Raw genomic sequence first — 17,621 nt, forward strand, 5'->3', positions numbered from 1 at the left:
GTGAGCCATAGCTTCATATCCTGATAATAGCTAGACTTAACCAGGAAAAAAATGACCAATCTGGCACTTGTTCTGTGGTAAAGATTGTATAACTTAAAGCACTATTTAAAAATTGAAGTAAATGTTATATCAAGTGGTGCCAGCATTTCGTGAGTTCCTTATAAATGGTAAGCCACAGCGAAAATGTAACTGGCAACCTGATACTTCTTTTTTCACATACACTGATGAATTTTATATGATATGAAGTACTGACTATAAGTTGTAGCAGTAGCTATATACTGTGATGTCCTTTTATATAGACTTCTGGCTGATGTCAGGCTATGTTTGTACATTTTGGCAAAGTGTGGATGCACTGAGATTCAATGCTGACAATCTGCTATTTATTATAAAGTGAAGTATCTAAGCCTTTCAAAACTTAGAGCAGCAGTTGCATTACTGTTCAATGCCAGTGTTGTATGACTTCGTAGTTGGTTGTGAGCCACATCTAATCATCCTAAATACACTCACAAGTTAGCATGCTAACTGGCTGTGATAATCTTATATATATATAATATGGAAGAGTGACTAAATCTTACAACAGCAGTTGTATGCTCTAAATTAGAAGCCTTGCATTACTTCTTGAAGTTTAGCAAGATACACACAGCCATTCTAATGATCTGTGAACACTTTGAGAAGTTTAGCATACAACTTACCATTTCTCTGCATGATATGTGTAATAAAGTACAACACTTTATATGCGAGATATGAAGTTGTGGTTAGCTTTGATCGTAATCACTTAGTGTTATGTGAAGAATTCAATATTGTCTACCTTTTGTTACAAAGCTCCTCTCTGAGGAACACGCGGACGACTTCCGCCTCTACCTTTACCGATCACGTGACAATGACATCACAGAGCCTAGACTGACCATGTGACAATGACGTCACTGACCACATGACCATGATGTCATCATGGTCATCGCCCTTATCTATCCGGCACGGATCTACCTGATCATCTGATGATATGTGCCTTGTGCTCAAGGCATGTTTACCTCATGTGCGAGATCCAGACCTAGGACGCACTTCCTATCATACACACGACAAAGGCATGTTTGCCTCACCTTTGCCTTACCTTTATGATACAGATACTGAACCTTATGGGCATGACCCTAGACCCTGATACAGGCGCTAGACGCACGACGATCTCGCTGCTGCCTTGTCTTTGCAGCACGACCTATTCCCCATATGGACAGATTGTCTCTCACGCAGAGTCATGACTGACTCAGCATTCTCACGACCGTGGGACAGGTATACGAACCCTGTGCCCTTGTATTGATACCGATGGACCAATCGTAGTTCTAGTATTACAGGTAGACAGATGCCTGTACTTGTATATAAGACCGACAGGACAAGCTGGAGTCCCCATCTTGTCCTGGTTACACATCAACCAGTTTTACCATCTACATCTGTGTGACAGATTGACCTTGGTCCGCAGACAGCAGCCAAGCATTCATAAGACAGCTCCACTGGGCCGACCTCTGGTCATCGCTGTGACTGGAGGTCGGACCCCTCACGATTGACTTGAGCCCTTGCGAAGGCCTAGTCACTAGATGACGAACCGGATGTACGGTGGCACGACTGGCCCCCGTGACATTAGGACAAGATGATTATTCACTGCTCAACCTCCTATGGTTTAGAGCTGACCTTGACGATTACGACTTGTCCATGTTCGCAGACAGCGTGACATTAGGACAAGATGATTATTCACTGCTCAACCTCCTATGGTTTAGAGCTGACCTTGACGATTACGACTTGTCCATGTTCGCAGACAGCGTGACATTAGGACAAGATAATTATTCACTGCTCAACCTCCTATGGTTTAGAGCTGACCTTGACGATTACGACTTGTCCATGTTCGCAGACAGCGTGACATTAGGACAAGATGATTATTTACTGCTCAACCTCCTATGGTTTAGAGCTGATCTGACGACCCTGACTTCGACCAGTTCGCAGACAGCGACTGTGTCCTTTGACCTTGATCTTGTCCCGTAACATTAGGACAAGATCCTTATTCTCTGGCACAACCTCCTATGGTTTAGTGCAGAACTTGACGACCCCGACCTCTACCGGTTTACAGACAGTGACCATGTCATGATATATTCCTTGACCAACCAAGGCGACGGTTACCTTAGGACGACACTACTCGACCTCGACTTGTCCATGTTCGCAGACAGCGTAACATTAGGACACCTGTGATAACAGAGATGGAGATACCGTGATTTGACACTCCATTCTCTTGACCTCGACCTTGTCCATTCACATTAGGACACCTGTGACGACAGAGATGGAGATACCGCGATTGACACTCCATACTCTCGATATCCAACATTGGAACGATGAAGAAGACCCTTGTCTGGTCATTCCTAGGTGAGACCAGATTTTCGAAAGACAATTGATTGGCACCTTGTCCGAGACGAACTCTCAAGAGTTTACCCTTCATTGGGCGACTCTCAGGGGTCGAATCCCCTCATGCGAGGAAAGCTACGACATGTGTAATAATCAAAGACATGTACGAGCCGCATGTGACTGCGAATCGGAAAGGTTTGGCCACCGTAGAATTAGTACCAATTCTATGGACCGTGATGAACTGAGGATGGTGCGCAGCCTTTGATGAAGGACTTAAGTTGCACACTTGATGATCATGGCTGACAACACCGAGTGCGGCGAGATACCCACGGTGCAGATTGATCCCGGGAACGGCAACCCGTATAAACCGTAGACTCTTAATTGAGTCCGATCTGATGACCATTTGATGATTGTAATCCCTGAATGGGAGCTCGGACTGAGCAAGTGGACACTCGCTCTCCACTATAAACAAACGATAGATCTTGGCTGAGAACACCCTGCATGGCGAGTTACCTGGGGTGCAGAAAGATTGACAACTCGATGCCATTACGAGTTGATGACCATGGAATGTTTGAAGATACCGCGAGTTGACACTTCAAAACCATTCCCTGTCGAAGAGGCTCTCGACATTAAAGAAACCGACAATCCGAAGAAGATCCTGATGTAACAAAAGGATCTGAATGACGACCGTCAATCACAGCTCTCGACAATTAAAAAAAACTGAACCTGGATGAACCTTGAATGACATAGTAAAAGGTTCTGACAGAAGACGGATCCTGGCTCTCCGTATAAACCAATGATCTATACTGAACCTAGGCTGAAGGTTTGACGAGGCGACGATTAGCCTGATGATTGAACTTAACAAGAGATTACATCACCGAAGAACGACTTGGAGTTAACAGTACACGACACTCCAATCCCCGATAACGACACCTGATATTAGGAAACCCCTAATGGTCCTTTGTTGACCACCATGATGACGACTCAAGCATGATCAGACAGACATGACTCATTCGATGATGTCTGGAAGTCCCAGACGGTCCTTTGTTGACCACCACGATGACGACACCCGATGCTAGATGCCTAAATAGGTCTAGCAACCCTCGACGATCAGACAGATCTCGATGGGCAAAACTACTATGAACGACAGCCTTCGATATGGCACTTTTGATGACATGTGTGGGGTAGTTCCCCATGGATAGAAGGGATACTGGGTCACGGCCGATCCTTGGATTTGATGTAGACTGTTGTCTCATCATCTGGAAGAATAAACTTGACAAACAGATGAAATTCGATATACAACACAGCGATAAATAGGGCATCCATGGAATATGGATGGAGGTAGTCGATTTTATTCGACACCAACACACGACAAGACCCGACATGAAATATTTGATGAAGTATCATGCTAGGCCGGGGTAGTTCAAACCTAGGCCGGGGTACTTTAATGATGAAGACATGAAACTGGACATGAAACGTGAATGGGAGCTATCGCTTACCATTGGATATTTGATCTGAACCTTTGCTGAGAACACCTAGTAGGGCGAGATACCCGGGGTGCAGAAAGGTTATCAGAAGGACAAATGACCTTGATGAAAGCCGAAAGGCAGGATTATGGCATTCATGAAATGTGAAGGGAGATAACTGACAAAGTGCGGTATCAACCCAAGATAAGGCCATGATTATCCCGATGATTAGAAACATCGAAGACATGAAAACTGAATGAGAGCTATCGCTCACCAGAAGACGATTAACCATGCTGGCATTGACGATGACCAGCCAACCACGATACATGTCCACAATGACTTAAAACTAGAAGACGACATTTGTCCGTAACGACTTAAAACTAGATGATACTTGTCCGCAATGACTTGAAACTAGAAGACGATACTTGTCCGCAATGACTTAAAACTAGAAGATGATATTTGTCCGCAATGACTCGAAACTAGAAGACCCTTGCTGCCCACCCTCTTTTTCCCTTTACGATTTGTTACCTGTTTTTATCGGTTTCAGATCCAGGGTATCTGGTTTTTTTGAATGGGAGCTGATAGGGGATAGTAGGCGAGGATGCATATCCGAGCCAAAGGAATGAGCCCGAGTGCCCGGGTGATGAGGAACGAGTGGAATCGAGGAGTGACGAGTGGAATCGAGGAACGACAAGAGTAATCGAGGACGAGGAACCCTCCCACAAGGGCAAATTTTTTCCCCCCCTCCTCCCTTCCACCACACTCTCTTTCCATCTTGCGAATTTTTGAAGACATCGCTACACTATGAGCCCTCCTGATTTTTAGGCCGGGGTAGTAGTAGGGAAGAATGGGCAACATGAGTTAACCATTCACTGTGCGAAAGCACAAAGAAACAAGACTAATGGAAGACGACGGGCAACACGAGTTGACCGGTCACTGTGCGAAAGCACAAAGAAACAAGACTAATGGAAGACAATGAACATAGCTGAATAGCTTATGAGAAGAAGACGAACAGAAGACTTGCAGTTGGAGCGAGCAATCCTAAAGGGATGCGAGCGACAAGCAAAACGAAGTTTGCGAAGCTGGATTAACACCCAGGTCAATTTTTTCATTTTCCGCCTCTGATTTACCCAGAATCATGCGATGACATGACACGATGAACAACGATACATGGAATTTCTCCATTCCATTTCCCGACCGACTTTCTTGACGACTTCAATCCAGGGAATTGAAGACCTGAATGGGAGCTGATGTTACAAAGCTCCTCTCTGAGGAACACGCGGACGACTTCCGCCTCTACCTTTACCGATCACGTGACAATGACATCACAGAGCCTAGACTGACCATGTGACAATGACGTCACTGACCACATGACCATGATGTCATCATGGTCATCGCCCTTATCTATCCGGCACGGATCTACCTGATCATCTGATGATATGTGCCTTGTGCTCAAGGCATGTTTACCTCATGTGCGAGATCCAGACCTAGGACGCACTTCCTATCATACACACGACAAAGGCATGTTTGCCTCACCTTTGCCTTACCTTTATGATACAGATACCGAACCTTATGGGCATGACCCTAGACCCTGATACAGGCGCTAGACGCACGACGATCTCACTGCTGCCTTGTCTTTGCAGCACGACCTATTCCCCATATGGACAGATTGTCTCTCATGCAGAGTCATGACTGACTCAGCATTCTCACGACCGTGGGACAGGTATACGAACCCTGTGCCCTTGTATTGATACCGATGGACCAATCGTAGTTCTAGTATTACAGGTAGACAGATGCCTGTACTTGTATATAAGACCGACAGGACAAGCTGGAGTCCCCATCTTGTCCTGGTTACACATCAACCAGTTTTACCATCTACATCTGTGTGACAGATTGACCTTGGTCCACAGACAGCGGCCAAGCGTTCATAAGACAGCTCCACTGGGCCGACCTCTGGTCATCGCTGTGACTGGAGGTCGGACCCCTCACAATTGACTTGAGCCCTTGCGAAGGCCTAGTCACTAGATGACGAACCGGATGTACGGTGGCACGACTGGCCCCCGTGACACCTTTAATGAACTTCACGTGACTTACTGAACTGGTCAAGAAATCACACTTTCCTTTTTAGTCTCTGAGTGTATATACATCCACATGAACGTAATGGCTTCTATATGTGTTTTCTTCTATACATTTGAGATTCTTCTTTAATACATTTTTCTATCTACATTAAACGATGGTGATTATATAGACCTTATATCAGAGCTAGATAGATTCTTAACAAGCTTATAAGAAGTCTATAGAGCTCGGAGTGAAATATTGCTAACTCTTCTAAAGTAAACTTTGCTGTTTTTTGAGAAGTAAAGCTTGCCAATCACTTAACATTACAGTTGACTACATGTTGTCTTGAAAAAGATATATCTGTCATTTTCTAACAAATGTCTGGCATTTAGTTATATGAGAAGCAAAACACACTTCATGAACTGAAGTGTAGCTCTCTCCAAAGAGTTACACTTAATTGTTATTGAGAATTAATATCTGTTAAGTCACAATATAATGTTGCTACTCCAAGTTGCAGGTCATACTCCACAGTATATAACTTTGGCCATAAGTTTCAGATGATACTCCATTGCATACAGACATCATTACAGAAGCAGTGCCAGCTGGTCATTTAGCATTTTTATGTGTGAAACCATGGCTGGCCATCAATCAGGAACTTATAACATGGTGGCCCTTCACTTTATACAACAGCTGTCATCAATTTCAGACAGTGCTTCAAGTTGAATTAACTTTACCAGAAAAGGACTGCCAGGTTAGTGAAGAATCACCAGATTACATCTAGCCATTGTCAGGATGTGAAGCCATGGCTCAACGTCTATCAGAAACTCATGAAATGGTGGTGCTTTACTTTATATACCAACTACTATGAATTCCAGATAATGCTCCAAGTTTTATGAACTTTGCCAGAGAAGAAGAGCCAAATTGCTGAGTTTTTTACTGGTTGAGTCTCACCTTCACCAGAATGTGAGGCCATGGCTCGCCATATACCAGGAACTCATAGAATGGTGGCACTTCACTTTATAAATCTCCTACTACAAGTTTCAGACAGTGCTTCATGTTTGACAAGCTTTGCCAGAGACAGAAAGGCAGGTTGGTGAGTTTTTACTAGTTGAGCCTCGCCTTCACCAGAATGTGAAGCCATGGCTCACCATATACCAGCAACTCATAAAATGGTGGCATTGCACTATATAAATTCTCTACTACAAGTCTCAGACTGTCATCCAAGTTTAACAAACTTCGCCAGAGAAGAAGAGCCAGGTTGGCGACTTTTTGGCAAATTGAGTCTCGCTATCACCAGAATGTAAAGCCGTGGCTCGCCATATACCCAGGAAGTCTAAAATGGCAGCACTGCACTTTATAAGTCCTCTTCTACAAGTTTCAGACAGTGCCCTAAGTTTAACACACTTTGCCAAAGAAGGGGAGCCAGGATGGTGAGTTTTTTACTAGTTGAGTCACACCATCACCAGAATGCGAGGCCATGACTCTCCATATCTAAGTTTAACAAACTTCGCCAAAGAAGGAGAGTCAGGTTGCCGAGTTATTTACTGGTTGACTCTCACTATCACAAGAATGTAAAGCCATGGCTCACCATATACCCAGAAAGTCTAAAAATGGCAGCACTGCACTTTATATATCCTCTTCTACAAGTTTCAGACAGTCCTTTAAGTTTAGCAAACTTCGCCAGAGAAGGAATGCCATGTTAGCGACTTTTTGGCAAATTGAGTCTCGCCATCACCAGAATATAAAGCCATGGTTCGCCATATATCAGAAACTCATAAAATGGTGGCACTGCACTATATACGACAGTTACAATGAGTTTCAGGCAGGACTCCATGTTGTAAAAACTCCACCAGAGATGTAGTGTCAGGTTAGTAATTAGGTGTCTTGCTGAGTCCAGGCACTGCCAGCATTATGATGGTGAACCAATCACTGACTAATAACACCATGTCGGTGGGCCCATTGCTCAGACATACCCCTATGGCAGTGGGCCCACTGCTCAGAACAACGCCTATGGCAGCGGGCCCACTGCTCATAAGAACAACGCCTATGGCAGTGGGCCCACTGCTCAGAAGTACTCCTATGGCGGTGGGTCCACTGCTCAGAAGTACTCCTATGGCAGTGGGTCCACTGCTCAGAACATCACCTATGATGGTGGGCCTACTGCTCAGAAGTACCCCTATGGTGGTGGGCCCATTGCTAAATAATAGCATTATGGCAATGAGCCCACTACTCAGAAGTACCCCTATGGCAGTGGGCCCACTGCTCAGAACAACACCTATGGCAGTGGGCCCACTGCTCAGAAGTACCCCTATGGCAGTGGGCCCATCGCTAAATAATAGCATTATGGTGATGGGCCCACTGCTCAGAAGTACTCCTATAGCAGTGGGCCCACTGCTCAGAACTACCCCCATGGCTGTGGGCCCATCACTCCAGCCTTCCCTTCACCACCATGAGCCCATCGCTGATAGCTTCCTACACAAACCGATGGGCCGACGTCCGCTGGCAGTCCAGTTCATGACAATGTCAGGGTAAATGGGAGTCCAGTTCACAAACACATCTTTGTCAGTTATAAAGGATAATCTTTAGTGCTAATAAGCACAAAAAAAGGATTAACTTCCCGCTAATTAGGCAGGCCCTTCTGGGGAGGGTTTATCTACGGATAATCCCTCTCACTGAGAAGAGTGTATCAACCATAGATCATGCAGGATTATCCTCAGATCATCCACTTCTTATCCCAAGATAATCCCCTGAGTGATCGTGTAATCCCTTGAGATCATTCAGGATTATCTTCACTTATCTCTCAGAGTTATCACACAATAGAGATCATCCATATATAAAGTATGGATTATCCTTCATATTAAGCAACATAAAGGAGGGTGAATCTAAAGGATCAACTGAGGATTAACTAGGGATAATCCTAGCATGAAGATCAAAACAGAGACAAAATGTGAGTGAAGGTACAAAGGATTAGACAAGGATATCACAGTAATAAGGATTCATGAAGGATCAAGGAGAGATTAATAAAGGATAATAGTGACAGACATAGGGATTAAGAAACAGTTGGGATCAGCATAGGGATTAAGGAAACATAGGGATCAGCATAGGGATCAAGGGAACATAGGGATTAACATAGGGATCAAGGAAACATAGGGATTAACATAGGAATCAAGGAAACATAGGGAATAACATAGGTATCAATGCATAGGTATCAGAATATGGTGAGGGTATCAGCAGACATGGAGAAAGAGAGCTGAGTAGGAAGGGTCTGTTGTGCGAGGCACCAAAAGAGCTGGTGGAGAAAGGACATGACAGTAAGTTGAGAAGAAAGAGGCAGGGATGTGGCTAGCTCTCACAGCAGAAATCCTCCATGCGGCACATCCGAGGAGATTCTCTGCACGTGGTGAGGCTCCTTATCTATTAGAATTTACTTCAATTAGCTGCAATTTATCAATGTTTCCTGGTTGTGGCAAATGCACCCTTAGAATCACTGCTTACAATGCAAACTCCAGAACCAAAGTGAGTAGATTACAGTTTTCATTCGTGTAACACCATTCGAAGGCAAGTTAAAGCATAATGGTGCTCAGTGATTCATAATCATAATGTGAAAATGATTGCAGATAGTACTCGTGGCATTGCAGTGCTTCGCTTAAAGAGAAGCGAAGATGGGAGTTGTCTGTGGTGTTTGCGCTGTGAAGATGAACAGGATATGAGGACAGAAATGTACGATATTTTAACCGCTTCACTCCCATGCACCAGAGATGTGATGATGTAGTGGCTCAGCTGGGAGAACAAGAGATCGGTATAATGGATTATCAATGGGAAAGGCTCAAGACTGGTGGCTCAGCTGGGAGAGCACAAATGAGGGATGGCTCACCGGTGAACTTAAGATGAAGGTTGCGTGTTCAATCCACGCTTTTGGCAAAATTTATTTTCACTGGGGGGATAAAGTGTCTGTTTACCTTTAAATGACTTGTGGCTTATAATTCACTGGTGTAGTAATGTTTTGGCCTTGCTTTTTCATCAAATCTACACTTAATAGCTAGCCTCAAGAGGGAGAAGATTGAGTACTGGGTGACCAACTGTGATTAAAAATCAGGACAAAAGGAAAAGACCATAGTGAAGATACAGCTGTCTGTATAAATAAATAAGAATCATACGGACTGATTATGAAAAAGTCCCAGTGTGAGTTGGGCCAATAGAGGATGAAATATTTCCAGGCCATAATAATTGTCTTATTCTTGCTCTTCTAGTATTTATATTTTACTTGGTTGGAGTGGGCTGATACTACACGGCCATTCGTGCACAAGGCAAATATCAGATGAAATCAGCCGGATCCCGGGGAGGGCCGGTGGATGCTATGAGGACATCCCCACCAGCTGATCGTCAGACTGAATATGCATATTAGACAAGACTTACCCAAGGTCCCAGCTGGCCAGGAGCTTACACCACCACCTCTCCCCGAGCTGACCACTCGGAGGGGCTCCAGGCTGTCTGCGGATCCCGAATTGCAGATAACTGAAAGATGGTCACTTCGTTCAGGCGATCGACTTTGGAGATCTGCCGCTACAGTAATTGATATTTCCTGGCAGTGATCAAAACATATGCAAAATTCAAATTTTCATAAAATATATTTTTATTTATAGTACAGAACTGCATGTACATCCAAGGACTCGTCGGTATCCTTCGATATGCAAGTCAGAGCAGCTGTTACATCTAAGGGTCATATTTGTAAGTCAACACAATACCCAGAAGACAAGTGGATTGTTGCAGATTTATTTTGGTCTTGAAGGTTATACGCTTTCGGGCGCTTGTTGGGCACCTGACGGGCACTTAGTTGACATAGATACCGTAGCTGTGCCACGTCAAATCTCCCCGCGTGTTTGCGAACAGGCTCCCTGCTGCCTGTCTTACATAGCCAAGAGTCTCATCTCCTCTGTTCAGCATGACAGCTCGAGGATGCTCAGGTTGAAACGCGCTGCAAACTGATATTGTGAGTGAGAATCAAATGCACCTCCAAGCGTGTCACTCAGCGAAGGCTCGGACTCGAACAACCTGCATGCAATGTAAGACAGCTCTCCGGTTTCAGGCTGCAAGAAACAGATTAGTTCAGATGACTCACCTTAAGGTACACGCACACAGAACCATCCAAGATACAGGAAAGTGAGGGGACATCGAAAGTGAAGGAGGAAGAGATGTGGGAGGCATTACGAAAATTTCATCATGACTGTATCGTCAACTTTCCCACTTCACCTCGGCTTCTTTGCTTAGTAAACATGGTGTGATTGGCTCAGGACTTCAGGAAACAGAGCTCAAGTGTAACCCCGATGTAGGGTTACACCGTGGCTATTCCCAAGGGTGGTTCATATGCACGTCGCCCCTTCATTGTAACTCAGACCCGTTCTGTACATTGCAACAAAGATACATTCAATATTCACTTACGAGATCTCCATGTACTTATCAGACCCGTTCTGTATGTTGCAACGAAGACAACCTGTTCCTGTTTTGTTCCGAGTGCTTGCCGGTAGTGGACCGGCTCACACTTTTTTTAAAACATCGAATGGACTGTCACTTCGTACCATGCACCTCGCTCAAGGTGCATCTCCGAGCCATTAGGCTACCCATCTGCCGGATCAATCTGCATGCCAAGAAGGCCGTGGAAGCATCGCCCAATCGCGTAACCACTGTTACCCCAACAGAACCATCGTACCACAGACGCCCATGACGTCGACCACTGTTCATCCTGCACCACCTCAGCATTGCCCACCCTGCTGCCTAACACCCGCTCCCGAGTTTGAGTTCTACCCCACCTCCTACCATTCCATAACATCGAGAACATTGAGGAAATCTTGAACCCCAAATCGCCACCATCTTCGCCCCTCTCGTACCTCTCAACGGCTGATCTCTCGAAACTATTGCATTATCTACCCGACCTGCATCACCGGCGGCATCACGATGTTCGAGATCTCCGTTGATGAGCTCAGATTCAGATACCTCTGCGATCCTAATCATGTCTGCTCCCGTATCTGGGTTCGCCACCGTCCCTCAGTCCTCCGCTAAACATCCACCCATCCTCACTCTGGGCAAGATCACTCCCGCCATTGCCCATACATGGGAGAATGCTTGCCTGCAGTATTTTAAGCACAACGATGTCACCAATGACAAGAAGGTGGCCAAAGTGATGGGTGGATTCCAAGACGCTATCATCAGCAATTGATACTATAATGACAGTGACACCTTTGATGCGATGATGTGGAAAGACTTTCTCTCCACCTTCCATGCTCACTTCCTGCCCAAGGGATGGGATTCGGCAGTCCTGACACAGCTGCTTCGCGCTTGCCAGAAGGAAGATGAGAACTTCGAAGACTGGATCCTCAGTGTCGAGAAGCTCAACACCACCCTCCATGGTACCACCTCTCGCCTCGATGACGCTCGACTCCGAGCCCAAATCTCTGCTAACGTTTGTGAAGATCTCCGCTTTGCCTGCGACGATGATGACATCAAGAACATCATCTCATTCAAAGACTGGAAAGACAAACTTTCCCAGCTCAACACTGTCCGGCTGCGCAAATGCATGCGCATTCTCTGCATCACAGGCGCGTCCAACCGCGGCAAACCCCCACTCTCGACCATGACCAAAGGAGGCATCTCTCGCCCCAAGGGTCCCAAGCTGTAACGGGTCAGTTCTGACGACCGTTACTCGTTATGGACTGCTTACTACTTACATAAGCAAGTTGCTTTTAATCCTTTACACTCACCATCTAGCTGTACTTACTCAGTCTTAGCTTACTCTGGCTATATATTGAGTCCACTACAGCCCTGGTGAGCCTAAGGACCTAGGCTCTTTACACTTTTTTTGTAGTCTCGGAACTACTGCTGAAGTTCTGCTATGACTGGATACTACTGGCTGGATGGGCAGGAGCACTCACTGTGCCCTGCATGTCATACCTACCTGGCAACACCTCTCAGGACCTCTGAAGTCACGGTCATCATCAGTGACATAGGCCATGTTGCCAACACACTGCGAGGATGGGTTGAGGCAAACAACCTCACTCATTGGCTCACAATCGCCGACTGGCTGGTCAAGCGACATCTCCACCTCGCCACCCTCCACGAGTGCTATGCTTGCAAAGATGGCCTTACCACCATCAAGCGTGCTCACCACCACCTCGACGCCCTCGCAGAATGCCTGGGAGTCGCCGTCACCTGCACAACTTTTGACGTAGCATGGATACATCACCATGTGACACGTGACCACATCAAACACGACACCTCCATTCCTACCACCACACTCATGCTCCCTGCTTCCCCCTCTCTCACGTCCAACAAGCTCAATGGGCCCGAGCACCCACACCACCTCAAGACCGATGCGCCGAGTCAGGACTGAAAAAACCGGCCCCAAAAACTGGTAGGGGAGAGTGCAGGGGTAAAGGAGGCCGAGGAGAGGAGAAGGGAGGAGAGGAGGCCGGAGAAGAGGGTGCAGGAATGGCCACAGTGCTACCAGGAGCAGGAGCCGAGGAAGCAGAATGCGCGAGGTATGCCCACCCTGCCATCTCCCACAGTGCCGCTGCCATGCACCCACCTCACCGGACACCCAATGACACCAACAGTGCTGATGCTCTCATGTGTGACACCACTGCATCGCAGTGTATGCACGTGCATGACAGTGGTGATGCAGGACATGAACGATGTACCCACCACGTCACTGGCATGAGGGGTGCGCGACCACAACAGCGTGGCACCGACGCACACGAGCACAGCACCGCAGTGCAGCTGCACAATCACAGCCACAGCGCAGGATGCAAACGACATGCCCACCACGTCACCAGCGTGAGGGGCGCAAGCCCACGACAGCCCAACGCCAATATGCCTCGCTGTCTGGGCCACCGACCGCCCAACAGCGCAGGTGGCGCCGAGTGCACCGACACACCGCAGCTGCGCAATGAAGCCCGCAGTGACCACGGTGCAGGCCACGGACATCGTGACCAACACACCGCCAGTGCCGAGGGTGCGCAATGCAGACGCCGATGCACGACTGCGCTCAGCATCGCTGACGCACCACGTCGCGCTGACAGCACCAGGGGCGCATGCCCAGGACGTTGCGACCGACACACCGCTGGCACAGAGGATGCGCCATGCAGATGCTGATGCATAAGTGCACCCAGCATCGCCGATGCACCATGCTGCTCCGATAGTGCCAGGGGCACGTGCCCAGGACGATGCGCCCACCATGCCACCAACACCGGGGGCGTGCCACGACAGCATCATGACCTGGTCACATGTTGCACTGACCACACACCCCGCTGTCACATCGACAATGCGACCCCCTTCCCCGCTGACCACACACCCCACGTCCGACATCCACGATGGACTGCCACCACCCTCCTGCGCCATTGAGCAGCCAACCTCGACGGTGTCAGCAGACCGCAATGCAGTGCCACGGCATCGCGCCCAGGACACCCCCGAGACAGCAGCAGCTGTGCACAATGGTGCACAGTTGCTGCCCCACCCACCCTCATCAACATTGTCGACTCCCCTATCATCCGTTCCACCTCTGCAAACTCGAGGGCCTAACCCTCAACTTGGCCACATCAACCGGCACTGGCAGTGGGCTCGCCCACAGGACCCATGCCTCCCAAACCACTGTGTGCGGTCTCCTCAGACACCCCTGGTCGTTGTCTATGGAACCATAACCTGAGGTGGATCCGACGGGTTTTCTGGAGTGGGAGGGAGTGTGCACATCACACATTTATTTTATGGTATACACTTCTCTTTATTTCATCTACGCGGTATGTCTTACTTTATGATATGCCCATCTATTCCCCTCCTCTTTCTTTCTTCTCCCCTGGGTTGTTTCTGGTAGGGGAGGGTGTAACGAGTCGGTTCTGATGACCGTTACTCGTTATGGACTGCTTACTACTTACATAAGCAAGTTGCTTTTAATCCTTTACACTCACCATCTAGCTGTATTTACTCAGTCTTAGCTTACTCTGGCTATATATTGAGTCCACTACAGCCCTGGTGAGCCTAAGGACCTAGGCTCTTTACACAAGCTCCCCCTTCTCACCGATGAAGAACTAAAGCTCCTCCGCGACAACGATGGCTGCTTCAAATGCCGGACGTTTTTCATCCTCGAGAAGGAGCATGGCCAAGACCGCTGCACCAACTCCTTCCTTGATGCTTTGACCTACCATACGCTCACCTAGGTGGACGTCGATGCTGCCCGCTGCTCCAAGGGCAAAGAGAACACCAAGCCCTGAGCCAACATTGCTGCTGTCACCGACTCTGTTGACGATGCTACATACTCCGTCGGCACCATCAACTTCAAGTCCATGCTGCTCGCTGCCACCACGGGCATCCTCGGCACTGGTTCTGACTCAGACCTTGAGTACATGCAACCTCTCCTCGCTCCCTTTACCGTTGCACACATTTCCTGGTCCGGGATCGTACATGGTCCACTTCAGGACTCTGCCCCGCTTCCTATGCTAATTGATTTGGGTTCGCCCGCAGTTCTGATTAGATCGGAACTCGTGTCTTGCCTCGGTTTGCGTCATCGTAAACTACCACAACTGTTTCCATTGGGCGATGTGTGGGGCACGGGATCTAAGGACTCGGTCGAGTGGGTCAAGCTTCGTATTTCATCTCCTGATTCTTCCTGGTCCTCTGTCACATGCTGTGCCATCGTTGCATTGTTACCCTGTAATTGTTGGCTGCCCATTCTTGAAAGCAAATCATCTCATTGTCGACCACAAGTGCGATTCTGTTACTGACAAATCCACCGGGCGTGACATCTGCAAACTGCCCCTCGTCTCTGTCATGCAAACACCTACACCTCCTCCCGCTGTTGCGACTGCACCACTCTTCCGTGAACTGGAAGAGCGCACAGCCAACCACCGTGTCCACTGTGATGAGCACACAGTGAACACTGTGGCAAGTGCGGTGCACGCAATTCGGAAATGCACTGAGGAGCTTGCATACCAAGACACGTTAAAGGCTGAGAATCGTAAGGTGAAAGAGGAATTCCGCGACCTCTTCCCTGATGATATACCCCACCTCGATGAACTCCCCACTAATGTCTACCACCAATTTCTACTCAAAGACCCCAACATGTTCATTCAACATCGACAGTATGACTGCCCCAAAAAGTACCGCAAAGCTTGGAAGCAACTCCTCGATGGGCACCTCCGCACTGGTCATATGCGTCCTTCCGACAGCCCATATGCTTTGCCTGCTTTCCTCATACCGAAGTCTGACCCCACAGCTCTCCCACGCTGGGTTAATGACTATCACGCACTCAATGCCAACATGGTCCCTGATATGCACCCTCTCCCGCTTATCAGTGACATTCTGGCCGATTGCACAAAAGGTAAAATCTGAGGCAAAAATTGACATGATGAACTCGTTCTTTCAGACCTGTGTACACCCTGATGACATGAAATACACTGCTGTTACCACCCCATTCGGACTGTACGAATGGCTCGTCATGCCACAAGGATGCCGCAATGCTCCCTCCACACACCAGCATCACATGTTTTCTGCCCTCCGCCTGTTAATCGGTAAGATATGCCACATCTACCTAGATGACATCATCATTTGGTCACAGAGCCTTGAGGAACACATCCGTAATGTCCGCACTGTCCTGAATGCTCTCTGCACTCACCATCTCTACTGTTCAGATAAAAAGACCTCCCTATTCCTCACAGAACTCTCCTTCTTAGGACACGTCATCTCACAGGTTGGAATCCAAGCAGACCCACAGAAAATTGAGAAGATACTGAACTGGACTGTGCCATGCAGTGTGCCCCAGGTTCGTGCCTTCCTCGGTCTCGTCCACTACATCGCGCCTTTCCTATCAAAACTTGCCGACTTCACCCACATCCTCAATCCCCTCACCACTAAAGATGCTGAACTCTCATTTCCGCCTTGGTCAGAAGAACACCAGATTGCTTTCGATAACATCAAAGCCCTCATCTGTAGTCGTGAAGTTCTGACGTCCATCGACCACGACAACATGGGAAATAACAAAATCTTCGTGTCGTGCGATGCCAGTGACTTCCGCACAGGTGCACTCCTCTCATATGGTGAATCCCTGGAGACAGCGCGCCCGGTTTGCTTTTGAGAGCTGCACCTTGAAAGGTGCAGAACCCAACTACCCTGTCCATGAGAAGGAGCTTCTTGCTATCATGCGTGCACTGAAAAAGTGGCACATTGACTTACTGGGTGTGCCCTTCACCATCTACATGGACCATCGCACCTTGGAGAATTTCTTCCACCAAAAGGAACTCTCCAGACGGCAAGCGCATTGGCAGAAATTTCTCGCATAGTACGACTTTGATATCAAATATATCAAAGGTGAGGACAATGTTGCCGTGAACGTCCTTTCCCGCCTGCCGCCCGATGTAGAAATCATTGACCCCTTCGCATGTGCTGCAATGTCGCTTCTATGCACCGCAACGCACTCTCTCTGCGACATCCCAGAGACAATTGCCATGTCCTCCGCTGCCACTACTCGTCTGTCAATCGCCGCAGACCCTGCACAGCTCTCGGCAATATGTTCAGGCTACGAACAAGACAAGTGGTGCCAGAAGCTGCGCTCCACTGCCAGTTCACTCGGTGTTTGTGAACAAAATGGCCTCCTATACATCGGCGACTGACTTGTTGTTCCGCACGTACCAGAGCTACGGGAAGCTATCTTCCGACTAGCCCATGACTCACTCG

General features: G+C 47.8%; 6 protein-coding genes across 6 annotated transcripts; 5 read left to right on the forward strand and 1 right to left on the reverse strand.

The window, feature by feature from the left end:
• Positions 1 to 11,913: 11,913 nt before the first annotated feature.
• On the forward strand, positions 11,914 to 12,120 carry SCP_0405870 (hypothetical protein; the record flags this gene model as incomplete). The annotated part of the gene is made up of 1 exon (XM_027757316.1): positions 11,914 to 12,120. The coding sequence occupies one exon, from the start codon at positions 11,914 to 11,916 to the stop codon at positions 12,118 to 12,120; it is 207 nt and encodes a 68-aa protein (XP_027613117.1).
• Positions 12,121 to 12,150: 30 nt separating this feature from the next.
• SCP_0405880 (hypothetical protein) lies at positions 12,151 to 12,579 on the forward strand (the record flags this gene model as incomplete). Its single annotated transcript, XM_027757317.1, has 1 exon — positions 12,151 to 12,579. One exon carries the CDS (start codon positions 12,151 to 12,153, stop codon positions 12,577 to 12,579), a length of 429 nt encoding a protein of 142 aa, XP_027613118.1.
• A 213-nt stretch (positions 12,580 to 12,792) lies between these two features.
• On the forward strand, positions 12,793 to 13,290 carry SCP_0405890 (hypothetical protein; the record flags this gene model as incomplete). The annotated part of the gene is made up of 1 exon (XM_027757318.1): positions 12,793 to 13,290. The coding sequence occupies one exon, from the start codon at positions 12,793 to 12,795 to the stop codon at positions 13,288 to 13,290; it is 498 nt and encodes a 165-aa protein (XP_027613119.1).
• A 110-nt stretch (positions 13,291 to 13,400) lies between these two features.
• On the reverse strand, positions 13,401 to 14,297 carry SCP_0405900 (hypothetical protein; the record flags this gene model as incomplete). The annotated part of the gene is made up of 1 exon (XM_027757319.1): positions 13,401 to 14,297. The coding sequence occupies one exon, from the start codon at positions 14,295 to 14,297 to the stop codon at positions 13,401 to 13,403; it is 897 nt and encodes a 298-aa protein (XP_027613120.1).
• Positions 14,298 to 15,719: 1,422 nt separating this feature from the next.
• On the forward strand, positions 15,720 to 16,280 carry SCP_0405910 (hypothetical protein; the record flags this gene model as incomplete). Its single annotated transcript, XM_027757320.1, has 1 exon — positions 15,720 to 16,280. The coding sequence occupies one exon, from the start codon at positions 15,720 to 15,722 to the stop codon at positions 16,278 to 16,280; it is 561 nt and encodes a 186-aa protein (XP_027613121.1).
• A 55-nt stretch (positions 16,281 to 16,335) lies between these two features.
• SCP_0405920 (hypothetical protein) lies at positions 16,336 to 17,227 on the forward strand (the record flags this gene model as incomplete). The annotated part of the gene is made up of 3 exons (XM_027757321.1): positions 16,336 to 16,525; positions 16,580 to 16,984; positions 17,040 to 17,227. 3 exons carry the CDS (start codon positions 16,336 to 16,338, stop codon positions 17,225 to 17,227), a joined length of 783 nt encoding a protein of 260 aa, XP_027613122.1.
• Between the last annotated feature and the right edge of the window lie 394 nt (positions 17,228 to 17,621).

The sequence above is a fragment of the Sparassis crispa genome, assembly GCF_003851025.1.
Source record: "Sparassis crispa DNA, contig_000003F, whole genome shotgun sequence".
Lineage (NCBI taxonomy): Eukaryota > Fungi > Basidiomycota > Agaricomycetes > Polyporales > Sparassidaceae > Sparassis > Sparassis crispa.